This window comes from Gymnoscopelus braueri (assembly GCF_963280865.1).
Source record: "Gymnoscopelus braueri genome assembly, chromosome: 18".
In the NCBI taxonomy this organism is placed as follows: Eukaryota; Metazoa; Chordata; class Actinopteri; order Myctophiformes; family Myctophidae; genus Gymnoscopelus; species Gymnoscopelus braueri.
The window spans coordinates 45,849,502-45,871,881 of NC_137618.1; the positions used below are offsets into that span (position 1 = coordinate 45,849,502).

General features: G+C 39.7%; 1 protein-coding gene and 2 long non-coding RNA genes across 3 annotated transcripts in view; all 3 read right to left on the bottom strand.

The window, feature by feature from the left end:
- Positions 1 to 13,994, bottom strand: part of LOC308073388 (uncharacterized protein) — a gene marked incomplete at its 5' end in the record, with an annotated part of 31,716 nt that extends 17,722 nt beyond the window's left edge. The window contains 4 exons of the mRNA XM_080412259.1: positions 8,826 to 8,848; positions 11,467 to 11,868; positions 12,277 to 12,649; positions 13,670 to 13,994. Of these exons, the coding sequence (XP_080268385.1) occupies positions 8,826 to 8,848; positions 11,467 to 11,868; positions 12,277 to 12,649; positions 13,670 to 13,994 (1,123 nt within the window). The remainder of the gene's footprint in view (positions 1 to 8,825; positions 8,849 to 11,466; positions 11,869 to 12,276; positions 12,650 to 13,669) is intronic.
- On the bottom strand, positions 6,047 to 7,233 carry LOC308073694. The gene is made up of 2 exons (XR_013932024.1): positions 6,983 to 7,233; positions 6,047 to 6,165 (listed from the first exon to the last, which is right to left on the bottom strand). It is a non-coding gene; the product is annotated as an uncharacterized lncRNA (long non-coding RNA).
- A 5,120-nt stretch (positions 13,995 to 19,114) lies between the features above and the next one.
- Positions 19,115 to 20,301, bottom strand: LOC308073715. Its single transcript, XR_013932032.1, has 2 exons — positions 20,051 to 20,301; positions 19,115 to 19,233 (listed from the first exon to the last, which is right to left on the bottom strand). It is a non-coding gene; the product is annotated as an uncharacterized lncRNA (long non-coding RNA).
- Between the last annotated feature and the right edge of the window lie 2,079 nt (positions 20,302 to 22,380).

Here is a 22,380-nt window from a genome sequence, read left to right on the forward strand (position 1 = left end):
GGGAGGTGAAGCCCAAGATGATCATGAAGCCCAAGATGATCATAGATAGCAAATGTCAAAATTGATCAAATACATCTACGATAGTGTTGATCCAAGGGCAAGGCTATGTTTACTAAAAGCCACGGATGTTAGCCTACCCGTCGAGTTGGGCCCCTGCAGGTACCGTCTTTGTTGTTTATATGCAGGAACTAGCACTGGGTGTAGTCCAAGAGGAAAATAGCAAGAGGCGCATTCTCCGGTTTACTTCCCGTTTCTCCTATTTTCTGCGTGACGTAGGTGGACACCTTTTTAGGAGACAGGAAGCAAGTTGGAGTCTATTTGATTCTAATGGAAGAGTCAACGTGAACACAGCTTCTGAACCATTCTTTAGCTCCATGGTCACTGAACTAAATATTGGACCCGATCGTCACAAGACACAAAATATGCACGATTTTCATACTAAAATGGCTTTTTTTTTTGTGACACAAATTAGGAGAAAATCTACTTTGTTATCCACCTTTCTCTATCCTAGCAACACACTCTCGCGAGATCTGGGAAGATATCTGAAGAGTCCATCTGCAGTCTGACGGACGAGACATAAGCCGCTTTTCCATCACAGCATAAGCACGACACTGTCCAGTACAGTCCAGAACCGCACCGCACCGCTTCAAAATGTCTTGCGTTTCCATTGCACAAAAGTCCCCACTCGCAAAATCCCCACCCTCCCCTCCCCTCCCGAAGGAAATCAACGCCCCTTTCTTTAACACACCAACTTAGCCTCAGGCTACAGGGTTAGCCTAAATGCTAGCGTGCTTCCTCAGAGCTAGTTTGGCTCTTAAGTTATTATTTGGCCATGTTCACCCTGACTTTAATCTTCGCTATTGTTGGGAAGACCTGTGTGGTGTTTAAACACGTTGCCATCACTTATATAAAAAACATTATTAGCGTGTATCGTCGCACATTCATTGTTGCCAGGTTTAGCAGAAAAAAATAAGCAATCAGGTCTATGAAAACAATCCCAAAAGAAGCGACTATCTACGGCTATTTGAAAATAGCAGATCTACAAACTCACAACGCGTAGCGATGCGACGCATTGTGAGTGTGTGCATCTGCTATTTAAAAAAAATATATACATATATAATGTTGACAAATACATATTAATTTGGGGGTCCTTGACATGAAAATGTTTAAGAACCACTGGTTTCAACAACATATGAAACAAGCCCCAAATAATCAACTACATTTTAGAAACAAGCAGTGGTGGAAAAAGTACTCAAATGTTTTACTTAAGTAAAAGTATCAATACTGCAATGTAGAAGCACTCTACAAGTGAAAGTCTGGAATTACTTGAGTAAAAGTACAAAAACTATTGGTATCAAAATGTACTTAAGGTACCAAAAGTAAGTACTAAAATGTTTGAAAATAGCAGATCTACAATGATGCGATGCGTTGTGAGCTTGTAGATCGGCTATTTTCAAATAGCCTAGGTATAAAATAGGGCTTAATGTATGTTTTATAATGTAATCATTTATATCTGAAAAGTAACTAGTAACTAGTAACTAATACGTTTTCAGATAATTGTAGTGGAGTAAAAGTACTACCAATATTTACAAGCAACTTTACAGAAAAATAAGCCCAATGTTGCTTATAATAAGTGGACATGGCAACACTGCTACCGTAGTGTTTACATTTTACAGACACCTGAGTGGACAGACACAGCTGTGAGCCGACCAATCAGCTTTATCACAGCTTTAGCCCCGCTTAGCCCAGCTCAGACCTACCCAACACTGGGTACTTTTTAGGCACCAGTTTAGTACCACTTACACACCACTCTACCCACTTCATTGTAGTGGAAACCGTCGCTGTGGTGGGCGGTGTGGGGTGGGGCTAGGTAAGTCCATGTATATGGAAAGCCGCCTATAGAGGGCTCTGTCTGTCCCTTATATTATATTGTATTATTATATTAGATTTTAACTCTATGCTCTGTCCCCATAAGATGTTCTAAAAACTAATAAACTGAGATTCTATATGTGAATGTGGTAGGCCTACGTGAAATCATTATGGACATTTCAAAAATGTAATAAAATGTGTGTTCCAATGCTCAATAATATCATTTTCCGTTATTAACTGTCTTGGTTGATGGGTATGATTTGGGAATCATGACATTTTGCTAAACATTCATGCTAAACACATTAAAGTCTATAGTGGTAAAATACCTTATAAATAAAAGGACCTGTTACAATGTTGAGCAGAATTAGGAGCATATCTAGCAGAAGATAAGACTGAATAATACGTGTGAGTTTGTGGTGGGATTTTTGGGGGTTTCTTTAAAATCATCTTTGCCAATAACAGTGCACTTTCAAACATGTAAAGCATTTATTTTCTTTAATTAAGAAAATACACAAATGCACATCCATATGACGTTGTCAGCCAGGGAGAGGGGAGCGGGAGGGTGGTGGGATGGTCGGGGGAGAAGACAACCACGCCTACTTAGGAGACCATTTGTAGGATTTGTGTACTACTTCGCCTCTAGTGGCTCCAATGGAGAATGTGTATCTTCCTATATTAACAATCTTTGGTGTAGTCAGAGCATAGACTCTAGCCAAATTCCAATACCCAAAATCTCGGCCACTCGCTCACTCACACTAGGTCACTACAGCATGGCGATGTTACGGTGAAATTGGTAACCCGCCGAAATATGTGACCAGCTTGTGGACTTCACATAACTTAGATGGAGGTCTTTAAATATGTGGCCTAAATTCCGCTAGGTTGAACTGTGCTAATAAACAAACCGCAATGATTTATGTTCGGACACTGACGTTATATGTGATGTCTACACGATTGTTACATATTTCGGCAGGTCACCAATTTCACCGTAACACCGCAATGTACCGAGTGTGAGTGAGTGGCCGAGATTTGGGGTTTTGGAATTTGGCCTGAGCTATAACAATAAGGTGGGTGTACCCATAGATATGTGTACCGAGAAAACCCACCAAGCAGTCTCTTTTTTATTATTATTATTATTTATTATTTATTTTATACAAATCTTTATTTATAACAATCATGATAAATACAACACAAACACAAACAACATACACAAACAAAGAAGTTATCAATACATCTATATAACAACATCAGAGCCAGGGGTATTTATTAACAGAAAACATTAAAGAGTTGTTATAACCACACGGGTGTTAAGTTGCAATAATACTTTTTACTATTCCGCCGGTAGTAACCACAGCCCCCAGACAGTGCGTGAATGCCCCCTGCTGGATTGGCTGCATTCCCAAGTTAGCAGTAGTATAACTAACTTCACTATATCACAAGAGTGAACACAAAAGGACAGTTCTTGCAGCTTTCTTATTTTTTGAGTCATTGTTTTAATGTACTGCCTGGCTTCAATTTCAAATACAATGAAAGAGGGTTTGGAATGACTACATTTGGATTTATGTATATGAAATTTAGCTAGAATAATGATCAAATGAATTATGAATACCTAATTTTTCTTAATATTACTATTAATATTGAAGCCAAGCAGTACATTTTGCCAGTAAAGGAAAAAAAAGTCAAAATCAACATTATCAACAATATACCGAGATACCAAAACGTGTTAGTGTGGGTACAATTCCAAACTAAGTGCAGCATTGTCTCTGGGTACATTTCACACAATGAACAGTTCACACAGATGTCTTTCTTGAACTTAAGAAGATAATGACTTGTAGGATAATACCTATGCAGGATTTTAAACAAAACCTCCCTCACTTTATTGGTAAGAAGATATTTACATGGAAGATTCCAAATAACTTTCCGGTTCAAGCTATCAACAAATCTGGACTAATAGGATACTACATAAGGTGTAGCCTACTAGTAATAATATTTTTCTGGAATAAATCAGGCGACAGGCAGACACTACCCACTGGAGTTTCCACAGGGTCAAGTAATGGTGTGTCATCTGATCTTACTGTCCCTTTTAAGGGCCATCACAATTCCAGAAGGAATATATCATCCATAACCGTTGCATACTCCTTTGGGGTAACATCTGCCAAAAGTACTAAGAAACCCAGAGTAACTTAACAGTACCCCATTACCATCAAGTAACTGATTCACACAGGTAATATTATTGTTAAACCAGTTATTATAAAATAAAGAGCTGTTTTTAAACACAATGCACCTATTATTCCAGATGTAGCATTTATGGGGGAAACATTTTGTTTATATATCAAAGACCATGCCAACAACATTTGTCTATGAAATTCTGACAGATGAGGGAAGTTTATCTATTTCATAGTCACACAAAAGCACAAATTTAAGGCCTCCAATCTTAGATAAGAGATAGTTAGGTATAAAGTTCCAAATCAAAGTAGGATTACTAAAGGAGCATTTCACCCCTGGAAGAACTTACAGTCACTCAATGTTAATAATATTTGTAGTAGATAACAGTAGCAAAAGTAAAAAATGTGCACCCTATGGCCAGAAGAATTATGAAGTCTGTGTGTTTGACTAGGGTTTGACTGGACTGCTGCATTACTACAATGACCATAATGCTTTGGTGCACTGCCCCTCCTTGAGGGGAGGAGAGTCTGCTTGGGGGTGTGATCTATAACAACAACAACAAGCATGCTTTCCAGTGTTCTGCAGTGTTGCCATGTCTGCTTATTATAAGCGGCTGGTTTCTAAAATGTAGTTGATATTTGGACTTGTTTCCAAATGTTTTGATTGTTGTTTAAACCAGTGGTTCTCAAACATGTTCATGTACTTTTCCACGGACCCTCATCTGTGCACTGCGCGCCAACATATTTGCCAGGGAGACCCTACCAAAAATGTGTTGTTAAACTGTTTAAAACAAATTCCACATTTGGCACTTTTTTCCCCTCAAGATTTTTTTGAAAATAGCAGATCTACAAGCTCACAATGCGTCACATCGTTACGCGTTGTAAGCTTGTAGATCGGCAATTTTCAAATAGCCCATGTCTAGGTTTAAAGTGCTCTTGGCCTATGTATTTTCTTTTGGGCTTGTTTTCATAGACCTGGTTGCTTATTTCTCTCACAGGATCTGGCAACACTGAATGTTGAATACTTCATGAATGATATTTTCCGACTTTTTTGTCTACCTTTGGATCACAAAACACGATATCGAAGCCATGTTCTTTCTTGGACCATGTGAAATCTGCCTCTTGTTGAACCAGTACAGTTGGACCAGTACCCATTGCAGCTATCTACCAGGATGTAAACAGTCCCATCATCACCGTGTCTCTGTTGCGCCAGCAAGGTGAAACTATCAGTCTTTGCTGCTGTTGTATTGTTCTGTATTGATTTGATTGTATCTTTTAGCAAACTAAATATATGTATAAATTAGCATAGTAACACTAAACGTGTACGTGTCTATGTGCGCATCATATTTTTTCAACATTCCATCCCACCATGTAGAAAGTCCGGTGCTGGTGACGTGACGTCCATCTTCTACTTGGGAGTCGGGACATCCATGGAGATGCGGCATAGTCAACAATATAATAAGGATAAGGATAATTCCTTTTAACAGGACGTTCATGAAAGTCCTTGCGGGCTTGTTTCCAATGAGGGCCTGTGAGCAATAAGGGGTTAAGAGTCTTGCTCAGGGACAAATTTCATTTCATCGACACATATGCTGGCGTGACCTGGAATCGTACCTGGGGCAACCAGGGCGGGCTCACTAACCACTCAGCTATGGCCGTCCCTCAATAATAAAGCAAAACGTTTCATACTCATGTCATGTGTGTGTGACTCCTTATTTCTGAGAGCATAATGTTTCACTGTCATTTCCAGTTATATTCTTTGGACTAAACTTAGAGAAAACATGAAAACATGACGTGCATGGTGCATTACTTTAGAATAGATGACATAATGTTCAAATACTCTTGTCATATAGCCTAAGTCATGTAATTATGTACCATTCTGCCAAATGAAAGACCATCTCCTATCATGAAACAGTTCAAAAGAACCCTTATAGAATTGGGGTTCACATTTTGTCATTATGAATGCTTATACAATGTAGAATGTACCGTGATCAATGAGTAGAGCAAGCAGGGTGTAAATGTAATCGTTTTATTTAGAAAAAGAATATGGTTGTATCTCATAAGGCGAGTCCCAGGGGTCTTCATCAGCAGAACGTTACTCCATTTCCGCAGGCAGGCGAAACAACATTCTGTCCTGTTGAAAAGAACACATTAGATTACACTTGTAGATTAAATAGATATCATCCGACGTGAAGCCTAATTTATACTAATATTGCATGCAAGCCGCAAATAGCAGACCTACAAGCTCACAAAGTGTCGAGTCAGACGCGTTGTGAGCTTGTAGATCTGCTATTTTCGGGACCCGGCGACGTAGCCCTGAAATATGACTGTCATGGGGGAACTTCAACCTGGTGTTTGCACTTTCTACATGTACAATCCGTACATCTACATAAACGTTCGGATTTCAAATATAAAGTGCTTATCCCATGACCACGGATGTTACAATTTGAATCGGGTGGGTCTAAGTACCAGTATCTTCCGTATTGTTTAATAAAAAAGCATTTTAATCCGATCAGTGGCCATTTATTATGCGACCCTTATGCGATCGGTTGGGAGGTTTATGAGAAAATGGCCACCGATCGGATTAAAATGCTTTTATTTAAACAATACGGAAGATACGGGTACTTGCACCCACCCGATTCAAATTGTAACATCCGTGGCCATGGCATAAGCACTTTATATTTGAAATCTGACAAGAGACAAAGCATAAATTTGGCTTGTCACACAAGTGGTTTAGCTTTGCATTTGGCTAGCTATGGAACGACAATGTAAACAACAATGCTCTGCGTGCATGCGTCTATCAGAAGTCAACTACACATCGTATACTAGTAGGCCTACTACCCTAACTTTATTAATCTCTAACATTAAAGCAATCAAGTACAATTACACGTTGGATTATTATGTCAAGTTGGCATAACGTTTACACAATCATTGGCACAATCATTACTTACTCTATAAAGTAATTAATCCAAGCTGTGTCCAGCATGATTTCAGCATACAGCCTGTTGAATTTCTCTGCGGTGGAGCTGCTCTTCTGTGTTTTATGGTTCAAATAAATATCTGTTGTGTTAGTATTCCTCCCACGGAGTGTTTACCGACGCCATTGTACAACTGAGCAGGGAGAAAGAAGGCTGATCCCACTCTTTGGGAGACAACCCTTGGGGTGTGTGTGGGGTTGGTCTCACTGACGGTGCGTTTTAACAGTGGGCGATCAGCGGGCGATCAGGATAGTATTTTCCGGAAGTGCATTATATGTCTATGAGTAGTGTAGTGTAGTGTAGTGCCATGTAGTGCGGACATAAGATGAGAACCTACGGAAAACGTCATTTGACGCTATGGGGATCGTCTTATGGATCAAAAATCTAAAAACACAGATACAACACCATAAAAAAAATAAAATAATTCATAAAAATAGGGGTTTTATGCAAAATCGGCGAAATCGGCCTTTAAGGAACTGCTTAATCCAATTAACTTTAATGGTATTATCAAGAGTAGTAAAATCACGAAAATTAAGCCCACCAGTATCATAAGTATTCATAACAACAGTGTCAGTGTGAGTTCTTCACATAATGAGTCCTATTCTACCATATCAAATTGAATAGTCATTTGTTTATTGTACTTATCTGCTTGTTTTGTAATAATAATCTAAATCTACAAAGTAACCACTGTAAGTCAACGTCACATGAAGGTGTCTTTTATTTGAAAACAAGGTACATTTACAGGATACTATGTGTATAAAAAAGGAACCTCATCAGGCTCAAAGAGGAGTAAAATGGTCTCTGCCCATCCATATTATAATGTGATCATTAACAGGTCAGGCAACTGGTGACTTGAGCCATCATCATCATCAGGATTCGGTTATATTTGCATTGAATGAAAGCACTGCATAATAATATAATGGCCTATGCATTTTAGCCATGTGAAAGAATGCGGTTCTATTTGCATATAATCATTTTATGTAGAAAGACTATGTATTTTATTTGAAAACATGTACAGGTTACTATGTACATAAAAAGGGAACAGATAATGTATCTACAGAGCATAACCTCATGTCTGCTTTTACTATGCAGAAGGGTACTATTAAAAATAGTTTCAGACGCTCAGACAACTTTGTCAAGGATTGTCATGTCCTGCCCACTCCTGGTTTATGCTAGCCTGATTATCAGCCTGTTTGGAACCAGGCTAGGTGTATGCATCAGAGTGATGGGTACCCTACCATTTAATATATGGTACTTGTTGCGTATAGTGCCTATAACTCTCTCTACATGGATCCTGAGGTGTGACTTAGGCCCTCATTGGAAACATAAAAGTCCGCAAGGACTTTTATGAACGGACCTGTTAGACAAAGTATTTTAAATGTAACTGTGCTGTTCTACATTTTTTGCCTAATAAAATATTCAATCAATCAATGACAACCAAGCCATGCATCGTCTCTTTGTTACGTCGGGAGACCTGGCTGGCTTCCATTTGGGAATGCGGTGAAAAGTTAGTCCGTTGTCCATTTTAGCCCCTTTATTCTCAACTCGTCGATGGTGAGAAGCCGTGGAACAGTTTTCATACAACAATTCATTCCCATTTTGGCGAAACACTGCTGAAAGAGCACCAACTAGCAGGCTACTATTAGCGAACCTCAGAGTGAAGGGAGATGTTGACCCCACCGACCGGGGGCGGGGCTAGCCGCAGCCGTGGAGTGACACCAGCCTTGCCAGCCCTATTACAAACAAGGAAATAGCTGCATAGGTGAGGCGGGATATTCCATCTGCCTTTGTCTGAATAAATTATCTAAAACTTCACCTGAATGGAATATAAGGTATGGACTAAAGATCAGAGCGACACATACACAGTTACACAAATACACATAGCTGACACAGTGAGAATAGCATGAAGGATTCAGATCAGCTGTTCCATTTACAGCTGTAGGTGAGTTAGATTTAGCACATTCATGTGTAGAGTGGTTGACTAAAGACCCCTGCTGTGAGTTTAAACCTCCTTAGTTCAAATACAGTTAGATAGTACAGAAATGATAGAAGAACAGGTTGGCATTCTAATTTATCCATTACACACTCGCCCTCCCGACGGAGTAGTGTGGCGCTGTCCTATATAACAACTCAACAACACTCACCGCAGACAGACAGACTGACAAGACAGACAGACAAAAGAGAGGGAGAAAAAGAAAAGAAAGAAAGATAAAGACAGATAAAAACAAAAACGGAACAAAAAAAAACAACTAAAAACTTGGTCAGCATGTAGTTTCTTAAAACTAGGCAGGAAGGAAAGGAGTGATGAAAGGATAGAATGTAGGGGTGGGTGGTGGGGGTATTTATCCAACAAACATCCAGGTTGTAGTTGCTAAAGAAGTCTACTTGTCTTCCAGTTTTTTTGATTCAAGTTTTACTCCTTTATTTTAAAATCTCATGTCCATTCCGTCCATCTATCCTGCCTCCTCCCCCCCTCTCACATATTTATATAAAGACATTTAATAAAGAAGAACAGATGGGAACTTTTTTCTTATTTATTCAAATGGTAACAAAAGAAAAAAATACAAATGGTAAAGCAATCACAATTATGTACAGTCCATTATTTATAACAATGCAATGTGTTTCATCAGTGACCTATGAAGTGGTGCATACAAGACAACTGCCCAGATATAAATAAGTAGGCCTATGCCAATTTAAAAGTTGTCATGAAGTAATCTTTTCATTGTAACATCAGTTTCTTGTTTCTTAAGTGTATTTCTTATGTGGGCTTGCTTAAATGTTGTTTAAACCAGTGGTTCATGTCTAGGATTATCAAACCTAACAATGTGATAATCTGGTGTACCAAACCTTTCTCAGTTGATCCTATAAGGTAATGTTTTAATGTAGAATCCATTTCTGCTTGATTTTTGAATTGTGCATATTTAATTAGCTTATTTGACAACATTAGCAATTTGAAACCCTGAACACATGAAACTAGTATTTTTTATAATATTTTGTATTCATGATAGAACCTTAACAGTGAGTTACAAAGTGCTTTGCATCAATGAAAGAGTTGAAATTGTACAGTTTTAAGCATTAAATACACAGTCAGTGCATCTATTAATTAAAAGCTAGTGTGCAAACAAATTTTCGAAGATAAACACATTTCACATCCATAACATGCACAGGCAGATCATGTCTACTGTTGGACACTAGATGGCGTCAAAACAGCAGTTGTTCAGGCCAAGGACCCCATAGCTTTTGATTGATTGAATATTTTATTAGACATAAATATAAAAACAGCACGAGTACAGTCAAACGCTTTGTCTAAAAGGATAACACCAAAAAAGTCCTTGCGGCCTTGTTTCCATTGGGGTCCTAGTAAGCTGAGAGAGATGAAGCAGGGGCCCCAATCACATAATATACTTTGTATTGTGTTGTATATTCAACTTTTTCATAGATTTTATAAATGGCTTCATATAGACTTGTTTAAGAGCACTAAATTAATGTTTGTTTGTTTATACATACTAGGGTTCAAGTGGTTAATTGATTTCGACTTCATACTCAACACTGCACTTCCTTGGGTCCTCAACAACACACTGCTACACACTGATTTAACGTATGGTTCTAGAGAGACAGACACACTGTACATACATAAAAAGATGACTGTAACTTTATAGAAATCTAGCTGAAAAATGATTTGTTAAAGTTCTATAAAAATGACATGGAATTGGATTGAAAATAATGATAGCATTTTGCCTGACACTGTTTGTTTCTCTGTGCATAAATCTAGTTCCCTTTTCCAGAAGAAAAGGGAACAAAACATTTCCCGTTTCCTGGATGGGGGAAGTACAGAGTCAATTCTGATTTCTGTGATATTCATTCATGTAGATATGAGGTATAAGTAAGTAAGCCTTGCCGAGCCATGTGGCCCATTGGGCTCCTGTTTCTGTGTGAGGCAGCTTGACGTACAATACACCGGACATGACGCTAGTATGTCCCAGGGACTTACACCCAATCCAACCCTATCTATAATGAGTGCCAAGCAGGGAGGCATTGGGTCTTTGGTATGACCCGGACGGGGGATCGAACCCCAACTTCCCAATCTCAGGGCGGACACTCTGACCCAGTGGTTCTCAAACTTTATCTCAAGGACCCCTAGGGGAGAACCAATGCTCGAACCACAAAGCTATGAGATATGAGATATGAGATATGAGTAAAATCAAATACTTGACTTTGGATGGTACAGTGAAGTATATAAAATGTCTAGTGACTCGAATTTGGTAAATCTACTTTTATTTTTCACTTTACATGATGTCATTTGTTAAGCACAATTCAACAAGGCACTTCAATGTACTTTACATAAAGCATTAAGCAAAAGGAAAACATTATAACAAGGAGACTGGAGTTCAGTAAAAAGGATGGAACATAAACACCTATTTCTCTCTTCCACAATATTTTCAGGCGTGCTTTATTCATTAAAAGGATTATTCCTCAGCTCAAACAGCTTCTGTGCCACCGTAACCAGTCTCTCCCTGTACTCCAGTTTCTCGTGGTTCAGCTCTGGAACTCCTCTGAAGCCGTAGATGGCGCCCCAACAGGCAGCAGCGATCACAGCTGTGGAGTCGCTGTCTCCACCGTGGAAGAACCCATGATCGGCCAGCTTCTCCCATGAGTCACCAGCGCATAGGAGAGCATCATAAGCTATCATGGGGGCATCGGGACCACAGGCACCGGGAGTGCTACGGAAAGCAATTTCCCTGTAAAATTCTTCCCTTTCCTTCACGCCATAGCATTCTGGAAAGCGTGCTTTTTCGACTTTCCCATCCAGGATTCCTCTCTTTGTCAGGTAGTTCTCCCAAGATTCCTTAAAGTAGGCCCTATAACATGGATCAGTGAATGCTGAATTTATTACTCTACCACTGACATTTAAATAAACTATCTGCTATCAATAGTACTGCTTTGACATTGAACAACACACTATATATATATACACACACGCACACACACACACACACACACACACACACACATACATATACATATATACATATATTTATACATACAAATACACATATATTTATACACACATATACATTCTTTGGAGGTACCGAGCCAAGGGTTTTACGATTCTGTCACTATCGGGACATAACTCGGACTTAGCAATGGTCGGCACAGCGACTCGCTCGCCTAAGCTCGCTCGGCGGAGCCTCCGTCGGTGAAAACGAGTGCACCTTTTTCAATCTGACTGCTTTTCCATCTATCTATCTATCTATCTTCACACTCACCATTCCTGGACGTTCTCTTCTACACAGTCGCCTGCCTCTCTGATGTACTCCTTGGCTTTCTCCAGGACCTCCATGAGGCCGTGGCCCCAGGCCTCCACAGGCGGGCTGCCCCTGACGGCGTAAGCCGTGAACAGTGCTGCAGCTAAGGCCCCCAGGTACCCGTTGGGGTGGTGGTGGGTAAGACGCCCGCTCTCAATACTCACTGCTACCAGGTGACGCTCCTGCTCTGGGTCAGGGAAGCGCAGGCCGATACACATGGCGCGCATGGCCGCCCCACAGCCCTTAGCCCTGGGGTTGAAGGGCATCTTGTAGTTGTAGTCTCCTCTCTTCATTCTGTCCTCGAGAACACGACAGGAAGACTTGCAGGTGTTCCCTGGAGAAGGGAGGAGATCAAAAATACATTTTATTTCAAGATTAAATACACAATTTCTGTCACATGCTATTGCTATGATCTTGATTGATGTTAGATTTGTGAAGACGGGACTAGTCTCTAAAGTGCCGGTCACACAGACATTGTCAAAGTAAAATAATTAATTTGCATAATTTGCATGTTCCTGTGTAACTTAAAGGGATAGTTCACCCCAAAAATGTCTTTATTTCTAACGATTAGTCACCCCATGGAGACTTGAATTCATGCATTTTCTTTTTGGAGACACAAAGGAGACTCTTTGTATCTCCTACCAGAACCGCTGCCGGTCATCAAATTATTGGCTTAGGAATGCGACAAAAACAAAAAAATATCCATGAATTCAAGTCTCCATGGGGTGACTAATCGATAGAAAAAAAAGTCAATTTGGGGGTGAACTATCCCTTTAAGCAATACAATCAATTACTCCACCTGGTGTGAGGTGCAAGTAAAGGAAGTAAACATAGTTATACAAACTACTCCTGCCTCATGACTAAATGCAAACCATACTGCACTTCCTTTCTGTTTCAACTTGTATTTATGTATGCATGTATATAGAGTATATATATAGAGGGTATATTATGGGGTAATATTATGTGAGTTAAAATGATAGCTTACAGTAGCTTCGTCCCCACTGCTGCTCCTCCCACTCCCTCCGAGGTCATAACAGTCAAAGCAGTGTCATTAGTTGACGCCACAAGTTTGCATATAAAAGTTCACCAAAGTTGAACTCTAAGCGTTCACCCTTCATGGTGAATTTACTTAGTCTGATCGCTATGATTCCATTCAAATGAATTGAACTGAATTGAAGTGAAATATCACTTGTCATACATGCTGTCGTGATCAGGACTTGAAGGTCTATTTGGTTCCATTTGCACACTTTCAGAGTTAAATTATCAGTGACACATGGTAACACAATGTTGCCATGCCGTGACAGATTTAACACACACAAAAACCTTCAAATTAAAGTAATGTATAGATAGATACCTGGTGCACGTCCGTCCATGTCCTTCATACTTTCTACGTATTTTTCCACCAATTCCCGACACAGGTCCGGCAGGGTTGTCTTATCCTTGCCCCCGACCTCAATCAGCGCCTCCGCGGTGGCCAAGTGCATGATGGTATCATCGCTGAGCGGAAAGTCCTTGACATCCAGCTCAGCCAAACCACCTTTCTCTTTTACTTGCCGATGAATAGACTCCCCATCCCACTCAAACTCCCAGTAGCTGTTGTTGTAGCCCAGGGCATCACCTGCACCGCTCAGAACCATGCTGGCCTCATACCTCTCCTTCAAGGGGATTTCAGTAGACATTATGACTCCTTAACTGAGGACATAAGAAAAGGGCAACATTTCATTTTGAATTATATTATATTTTAAATTGGCTTCATTTTAATTCTTTCAGATCTTTTATGACAAAGAAAAGGCACAGTGGCACAGGGATTGGCAGGTTTTTCAGCATTAACCCATTAAGACCTGAGGCGATTCTTAAAAAAAAATGTAAATCTTAACCGTTTTTTAAAAGAAATCTAAAAAAAATGTTTTCAAGATTTTTCCAAAAATAGCAGATCTACAAGCTCATAGCGCGGCACTCGGTGCCGCGCTATGAGCTTGTATATCTGCTATTTTTGAATAGCCAAAGACATCTAAAGTGACACAGTAGCGTTCCAGGTATCAATGGGTCAAAGCGATGTTGAACTGAGGTAGAACCTTGGGTTGTGTTCAACCATCATTGCAGTGCTCTGTGGTCGAGGAACTGGAATCAGTGATTTCTATGACAAATATATTGTTTATTCTTTTCTTTTTTTAAAAGGGGGCTATAATTTGGAAATATGACAATACCCTCGGGCCGACTGCATCTGGATCATAATAAAGTCACATACAAATGCATTTGCATTTCGACAATTGAATTTAACTTAGCAGTGTATTGTTAATAGTCTTGACAGCAGTGTAGTCAATTATAAATCACTAATCTGCACTGTGAACAAAAAAACATTCAACCTTTTTCCAGACTTATTTCTACTCTAATACTGCTGATTCATCTTGCCTTATTGCCTATTTCCTCAGCCTATCAGAACATAATCATTTCTGCCGTAGTCAAAAAGCTGATTTAAAACGACTTTCTGCCTAAGTCATTTTGGAATGTAACAAGCATTCTGATTGGCTTAGGACATAGGCAATAAGGCACAATGATGCAGTAGTGTTAGGAGAGTATGTACAATTATCTAGCCAGTCACACAAGCAATGCAACTAATTAGATCTCCCCTGGTAAAGAGTATGTAAGCAACCGAGTTAGCGGACACAACTCAGATCTGTGTCTTTGATGGTTCTATTATACTAACACACAATACAAACACACATTAAAGGGATAATTCACCCCCAAAATGACTTTTTTTCCCATCAATTACACACCCTATGGAGATTTTTCTGTTTTTGTTGCATTCCTAAGCCTATAATTTGATGACCAGCGGAAAGATGCTAATGTGTCCAGTTGGAGACTTAAAGTTGACAATTTGAGTCTCTACCGGAGCTACCGTCGGTCTTCAAATTATTGGCTTATAAGAATGTGACAAAAACAGAAACAAATCTCCATGAATTCAAGTCTCCATGGGGTGTGTATTCGATAGAAAAAAAGTCATTTTGGGGGTGAATTATCCCTTTAACAGAACTAGGCCAGTAGCCAAATCAAGCTACAACCAGGGTCAATAGGTTAGACACCCAGAAAAGGAAACAAACAACAACGACAAATTACTGACATGGAATATACACACAATACTATAAAACATATCAGAAATATATACATTTATCGTCGTGTAAACACGCTCTCAGTTCTTACCGTCAGTCTCTCGGAACTTGCAATGGAAAATGGGGAACACAGCAATAACACCCTGGTAACTAGTAATGCTGATGCATGCAGAACACTTCGTCCTGTTCAGTGAGCATCCACTCTATTTATATGGGTTTGGTCTACCCATGTTGGTCTACCCATCTGTTGATTAAGAATCAATAATTGTGGAAACACAGGCTTTAGCACTGTTCTTAAACAGTATCCACTGTACCCCAGCTCCTTATCTGACCTAATCAATCAACACTCTCTGTCTCACTCATTTGACTCATGTGCAAAGTCACAACACCACAGGTCAGAGCTGTGGCCTTTACAATCTGTATATATAATAATAATAATAATAATATAATAACTTCAGTTTATAACTCCAAATAAGCAGTATTGACCTATAAGCATGAGTCAACTCCTAGAACTCAGCCTATCACTTCGGTATAAAATCCTAAATAATCAGGAAATACACACATAATAAATAATCACAATAACAATTTCAGGTGCTTGAAAGCCCTGGATAATTCTACAGTAGGCAAACATGTCAATTTGACCAAAAAATTGTTAGGCAATTATGCTATGAGGCTAACAATATAAAGGGCAACATGAGTGGCTCTCCTTATTTACATAATCCTTGGCTGTGGGTTAGGCCTTCGCAAAGTCTAACCTCGCGTCACCACACCTAAGGTGAGCTTTTGTAAATAAATCTATGATAATAGCCATCTTTGATGAATCTTGATCCAAGGTTACCTCCGCCTCAGCAAGCCTTGTTATCAATAAATTATATTACATACATTTCATGTACATTCATGTACAGCATTGGTTCTCAACCTGTGGGTCGCCACATGATTTTCTTTTCTTCTTTTTTTGGGGAGGGGGTCCCCAGATAACAGCGACAAATGACAGCAAAGTGACAATTTAAGGACTTTTAAGACCTTTTTAATACCTAAAAAAAGAATGAAATGAAACTAGAAAAAAGTGCTCCTCGAAAGACAGGTCTTCGCCAGGTCAGGTAGGTTAGCGTGGGCCAGTAATGTTCGGAATTCGCCAATCAGGTTTGAATTTGAAAAATGGGACAGATCGGACGGATCGTCTTGATCACTTGACTAAAGAGATAATATGTACCGAGATACCAAAACGTGTTAGTGTGGGTACAATTCCAAACTAAGTGCAGCATTGTCTCTGGGTACATTTCACACAATGAACAGTTCACACAGATGTCTTTCTTGAACTTAAGAAGATAATGACTTGTAGGATAATACCTATGCAGGATTTTAAACAAAACCTCCCTCACTTTATTGGTAAGAAGATATTTACATGGAAGATTCCAAATAACTTTCCGGTTCAAGCTATCAACAAATCTGGACTAATAGGATACTACATAAGGTGTAGCCTACTAGTAATAATATTTTTCTGGAATAAATCAGGCGACAGGCAGACACTACCCACTGGAGTTTCCACAGGGTCAAGTAATGGTGTGTCATCTGATCTTACTGTCCCTTTTAAGGGCCATCACAATTCCAGAAGGAATATATCATCCATAACCGTTGCATACTCCTTTGGGGTAACATCTGCCAAAAGTACTAAGAAACCCAGAGTAACTTAACAGTACCCCATTACCATCAAGTAACTGATTCACACAGGTAATATTATTGTTAAACCAGTTATTATAAAATAAAGAGCTGTTTTTAAACACAATGCACCTATTATTCCAGATGTAGCATTTATGGGGGAAACATTTTGTTTATATATCAAAGACCATGCCAACAACATTTGTCTATGAAATTCTGACAGATGAGGGAAGTTTATCTATTTCATAGTCACACAAAAGCACAAATTTAAGGCCTCCAATCTTAGATAAGAGATAGTTAGGTATAAAGTTCCAAATCAAAGTAGGATTACTAAAGGAGCATTTCACCCCTGGAAGAACTTACAGTCACTCAATGTTAATAATATTTGTAGTAGATAACAGTAGCAAAAGTAAAAAATGTGCACCCTATGGCCAGAAGAATTATGAAGTCTGTGTGTTTGACTAGGGTTTGACTGGACTGCTGCATTACTACAATGACCATAATGCTTTGGTGCACTGCCCCTCCTTGAGGGGAGGAGAGTCTGCTTGGGGGTGTGATCTATAACAACAACAACAAGCATGCTTTCCAGTGTTCTGCAGTGTTGCCATGTCTGCTTATTATAAGCGGCTGGTTTCTAAAATGTAGTTGATATTTGGACTTGTTTCCAAATGTTTTGATTGTTGTTTAAACCAGTGGTTCTCAAACATGTTCATGTACTTTTCCACGGACCCTCATCTGTGCACTGCGCGCCAACATATTTGCCAGGGAGACCCTACCAAAAATGTGTTGTTAAACTGTTTAAAACAAATTCCACATTTGGCACTTTTTTCCCCTCAAGATTTTTTTGAAAATAGCAGATCTACAAGCTCACAATGCGTCACATCGTTACGCGTTGTAAGCTTGTAGATCGGCAATTTTCAAATAGCCCATGTCTAGGTTTAAAGTGCTCTTGGCCTATGTATTTTCTTTTGGGCTTGTTTTCATAGACCTGGTTGCTTATTTCTCTCACAGGATCTGGCAACACTGAATGTTGAATACTTCATGAATGATATTTTCCGACTTTTTTGTCTACCTTTGGATCACAAAATACGATATCGAAGCCATGTTCTTTCTTGGACCATGTGAAATCTGCCTCTTGTTGAACCAGTACAGTTGGACCAGTACCCATTGCAGCTATATCTACCAGGATGTAAACAGTCCCATCATCACCGTGTCTCTGTTGCGCCAGCAAGGTGAAACTATCAGTCTTTGCTGCTGTTGTATTGTTCTGTATTGATTTGATTGTATCTTTTAGCAAACTAAATATATGTATAAATTAGCATAGTAACACTAAACGTGTACGTGTCTATGTGCGCATCATATTTTTTCAACATTCCATCCCACCATGTAGAAAGTCCGGTGCTGGTGACGTGACGTCCATCTTCTACTTGGGAGTCGGGACATCCATGGAGATGCGGCATAGTCAACAATATAATAAGGATAAGGATAATTCCTTTTAACAGGACGTTCATGAAAGTCCTTGCGGGCTTGTTTCCAATGAGGGCCTGTGAGCAATAAGGGGTTAAGAGTCTTGCTCAGGGACAAATTTCATTTCATCGACACATATGCTGGCGTGACCTGGAATCGTACCTGGGGCAACCAGGGCGGGCTCACTAACCACTCAGCTATGGCCGTCCCTCAATAATAAAGCAAAACGTTTCATACTCATGTCATGTGTGTGTGACTCCTTATTTCTGAGAGCATAATGTTTCACTGTCATTTCCAGTTATATTCTTTGGACTAAACTTAGAGAAAACATGAAAACATGACGTGCATGGTGCATTACTTTAGAATAGATGACATAATGTTCAAATACTCTTGTCATATAGCCTAAGTCATGTAATTATGTACCATTCTGCCAAATGAAAGACCATCTCCTATCATGAAACAGTTCAAAAGAACCCTTATAGAATTGGGGTTCACATTTTGTCATTATGAATGCTTATACAATGTAGAATGTACCGTGATCAATGAGTAGAGCAAGCAGGGTGTAAATGTAATCGTTTTATTTAGAAAAAGAATATGGTTGTATCTCATAAGGCGAGTCCCAGGGGTCTTCATCAGCAGAACGTTACTCCATTTCCGCAGGCAGGCGAAACAACATTCTGTCCTGTTGAAAAGAACACATTAGATTACACTTGTAGATTAAATAGATATCATCCGACGTGAAGCCTAATTTATACTAATATTGCATGCAAGCCGCAAATAGCAGACCTACAAGCTCACAAAGTGTCGAGTCAGACGCGTTGTGAGCTTGTAGATCTGCTATTTTCGGGACCCGGCGACGTAGCCCTGAAATATGACTGTCATGGGGGAACTTCAACCTGGTGTTTGCACTTTCTACATGTACAATCCGTACATCTACATAAACGTTCGGATTTCAAATATAAAGTGCTTATCCCATGACCACGGATGTTACAATTTGAATCGGGTGGGTCTAAGTACCAGTATCTTCCGTATTGTTTAATAAAAAAGCATTTTAATCCGATCAGTGGCCATTTATTATGCGACCCTTATGCGATCGGTTGGGAGGTTTATGAGAAAATGGCCACCGATCGGATTAAAATGCTTTTATTTAAACAATACGGAAGATACGGGTACTTGCACCCACCCGATTCAAATTGTAACATCCGTGGCCATGGCATAAGCACTTTATATTTGAAATCTGACAAGAGACAAAGCATAAATTTGGCTTGTCACACAAGTGGTTTAGCTTTGCATTTGGCTAGCTATGGAACGACAATGTAAACAACAATGCTCTGCGTGCATGCGTCTATCAGAAGTCAACTACACATCGTATACTAGTAGGCCTACTACCCTAACTTTATTAATCTCTAACATTAAAGCAATCAAGTACAATTACACGTTGGATTATTATGTCAAGTTGGCATAACGTTTACACAATCATTGGCACAATCATTACTTACTCTATAAAGTAATTAATCCAAGCTGTGTCCAGCATGATTTCAGCATACAGCCTGTTGAATTTCTCTGCGGTGGAGCTGCTCTTCTGTGTTTTATGGTTCAAATAAATATCTGTTGTGTTAGTATTCCTCCCACGGAGTGTTTACCGACGCCATTGTACAACTGAGCAGGGAGAAAGAAGGCTGATCCCACTCTTTGGGAGACAACCCTTGGGGTGTGTGTGGGGTTGGTCTCACTGACGGTGCGTTTTAACAGTGGGCGATCAGCGGGCGATCAGGATAGTATTTTCCGGAAGTGCATTATATGTCTATGAGAGCCGGCGACTACTGGCGATAGGGCGAAGTGGGCGGGGGGGCGATGAAAGATGGATTTTCTTTATCTTTTGGACGATGTCGCCGGCGATCGCCCGAGAGTCGCCCGCTGTTAAAACGTACTGTGAGACACCATGTAGTGCGGACATAAGATGAGAACCTACGGAAAACGTCATTTGACGCTATGGGGATCGTCTTATGGATCAAAAATCTAAAAACACAGATACAACACCATAAAAAAAATAAAATAATTCATAAAAATAGGGGTTTTATGCAAAATCGGCGAAATCGGCCTTTAAGGAACTGCTTAATCCAATTAACTTTAATGGTATTATCAAGAGTAGTAAAATCACGAAAATTAAGCCCACCAGTATCATAAGTATTCATAACAACAGTGTCAGTGTGAGTTCTTCACATAATGAGTCCTATTCTACCATATCAAATTGAATAGTCATTTGTTTATTGTACTTATCTGCTTGTTTTGTAATAATAATCTAAATCTACAAAGTAACCACTGTAAGTCAACGTCACATGAAGGTGTCTTTTATTTGAAAACAAGGTACATTTACAGGATACTATGTGTATAAAAAAGGAACCTCATCAGGCTCAAAGAGGAGTAAAATGGTCTCTGCCCATCCATATTATAATGTGATCATTAACAGGTCAGGCAACTGGTGACTTGAGCCATCATCATCATCAGGATTCGGTTATATTTGCATTGAATGAAAGCACTGCATAATAATATAATGGCCTATGCATTTTAGCCATGTGAAAGAATGCGGTTCTATTTGCATATAATCATTTTATGTAGAAAGACTATGTATTTTATTTGAAAACATGTACAGGTTACTATGTACATAAAAAGGGAACAGATAATGTATCTACAGAGCATAACCTCATGTCTGCTTTTACTATGCAGAAGGGTACTATTAAAAATAGTTTCAGACGCTCAGACAACTTTGTCAAGGATTGTCATGTCCTGCCCACTCCTGGTTTATGCTAGCCTGATTATCAGCCTGTTTGGAACCAGGCTAGGTGTATGCATCAGAGTGATGGGTACCCTACCATTTAATATATGGTACTTGTTGCGTATAGTGCCTATAACTCTCTCTACATGGATCCTGAGGTGTGACTTAGGCCCTCATTGGAAACATAAAAGTCCGCAAGGACTTTTATGAACGGACCTGTTAGACAAAGTATTTTAAATGTAACTGTGCTGTTCTACATTTTTTGCCTAATAAAATATTCAATCAATCAATGACAACCAAGCCATGCATCGTCTCTTTGTTACGTCGGGAGACCTGGCTGGCTTCCATTTGGGAATGCGGTGAAAAGTTAGTCCGTTGTCCATTTTAGCCCCTTTATTCTCAACTCGTCGATGGTGAGAAGCCGTGGAACAGTTTTCATACAACAATTCATTCCCATTTTGGCGAAACACTGCTGAAAGAGCACCAACTAGCAGGCTACTATTAGCGAACCTCAGAGTGAAGGGAGATGTTGACCCCACCGACCGGGGGCGGGGCTAGCCGCAGCCGTGGAGTGACACCAGCCTTGCCAGCCCTATTACAAACAAGGAAATAGCTGCATAGGTGAGGCGGGATATTCCATCTGCCTTTGTCTGAATAAATTATCTAAAACTTCACCTGAATGGAATATAAGGTATGGACTAAAGATCAGAGCGACACATACACAGTTACACAAATACACATAGCTGACACAGTGAGAATAGCATGAAGGATTCAGATCAGCTGTTCCATTTACAGCTGTAGGTGAGTTAGATTTAGCACATTCATGTGTAGAGTGGTTGACTAAAGACCCCTGCTGTGAGTTTAAACCTCCTTAGTTCAAATACAGTTAGATAGTACAGAAATGATAGAAGAACAGGTTGGCATTCTAATTTATCCATTACACACTCGCCCTCCCGACGGAGTAGTGTGGCGCTGTCCTATATAACAACTCAACAACACTCACCGCAGACAGACAGACTGACAAGACAGACAGACAAAAGAGAGGGAGAAAAA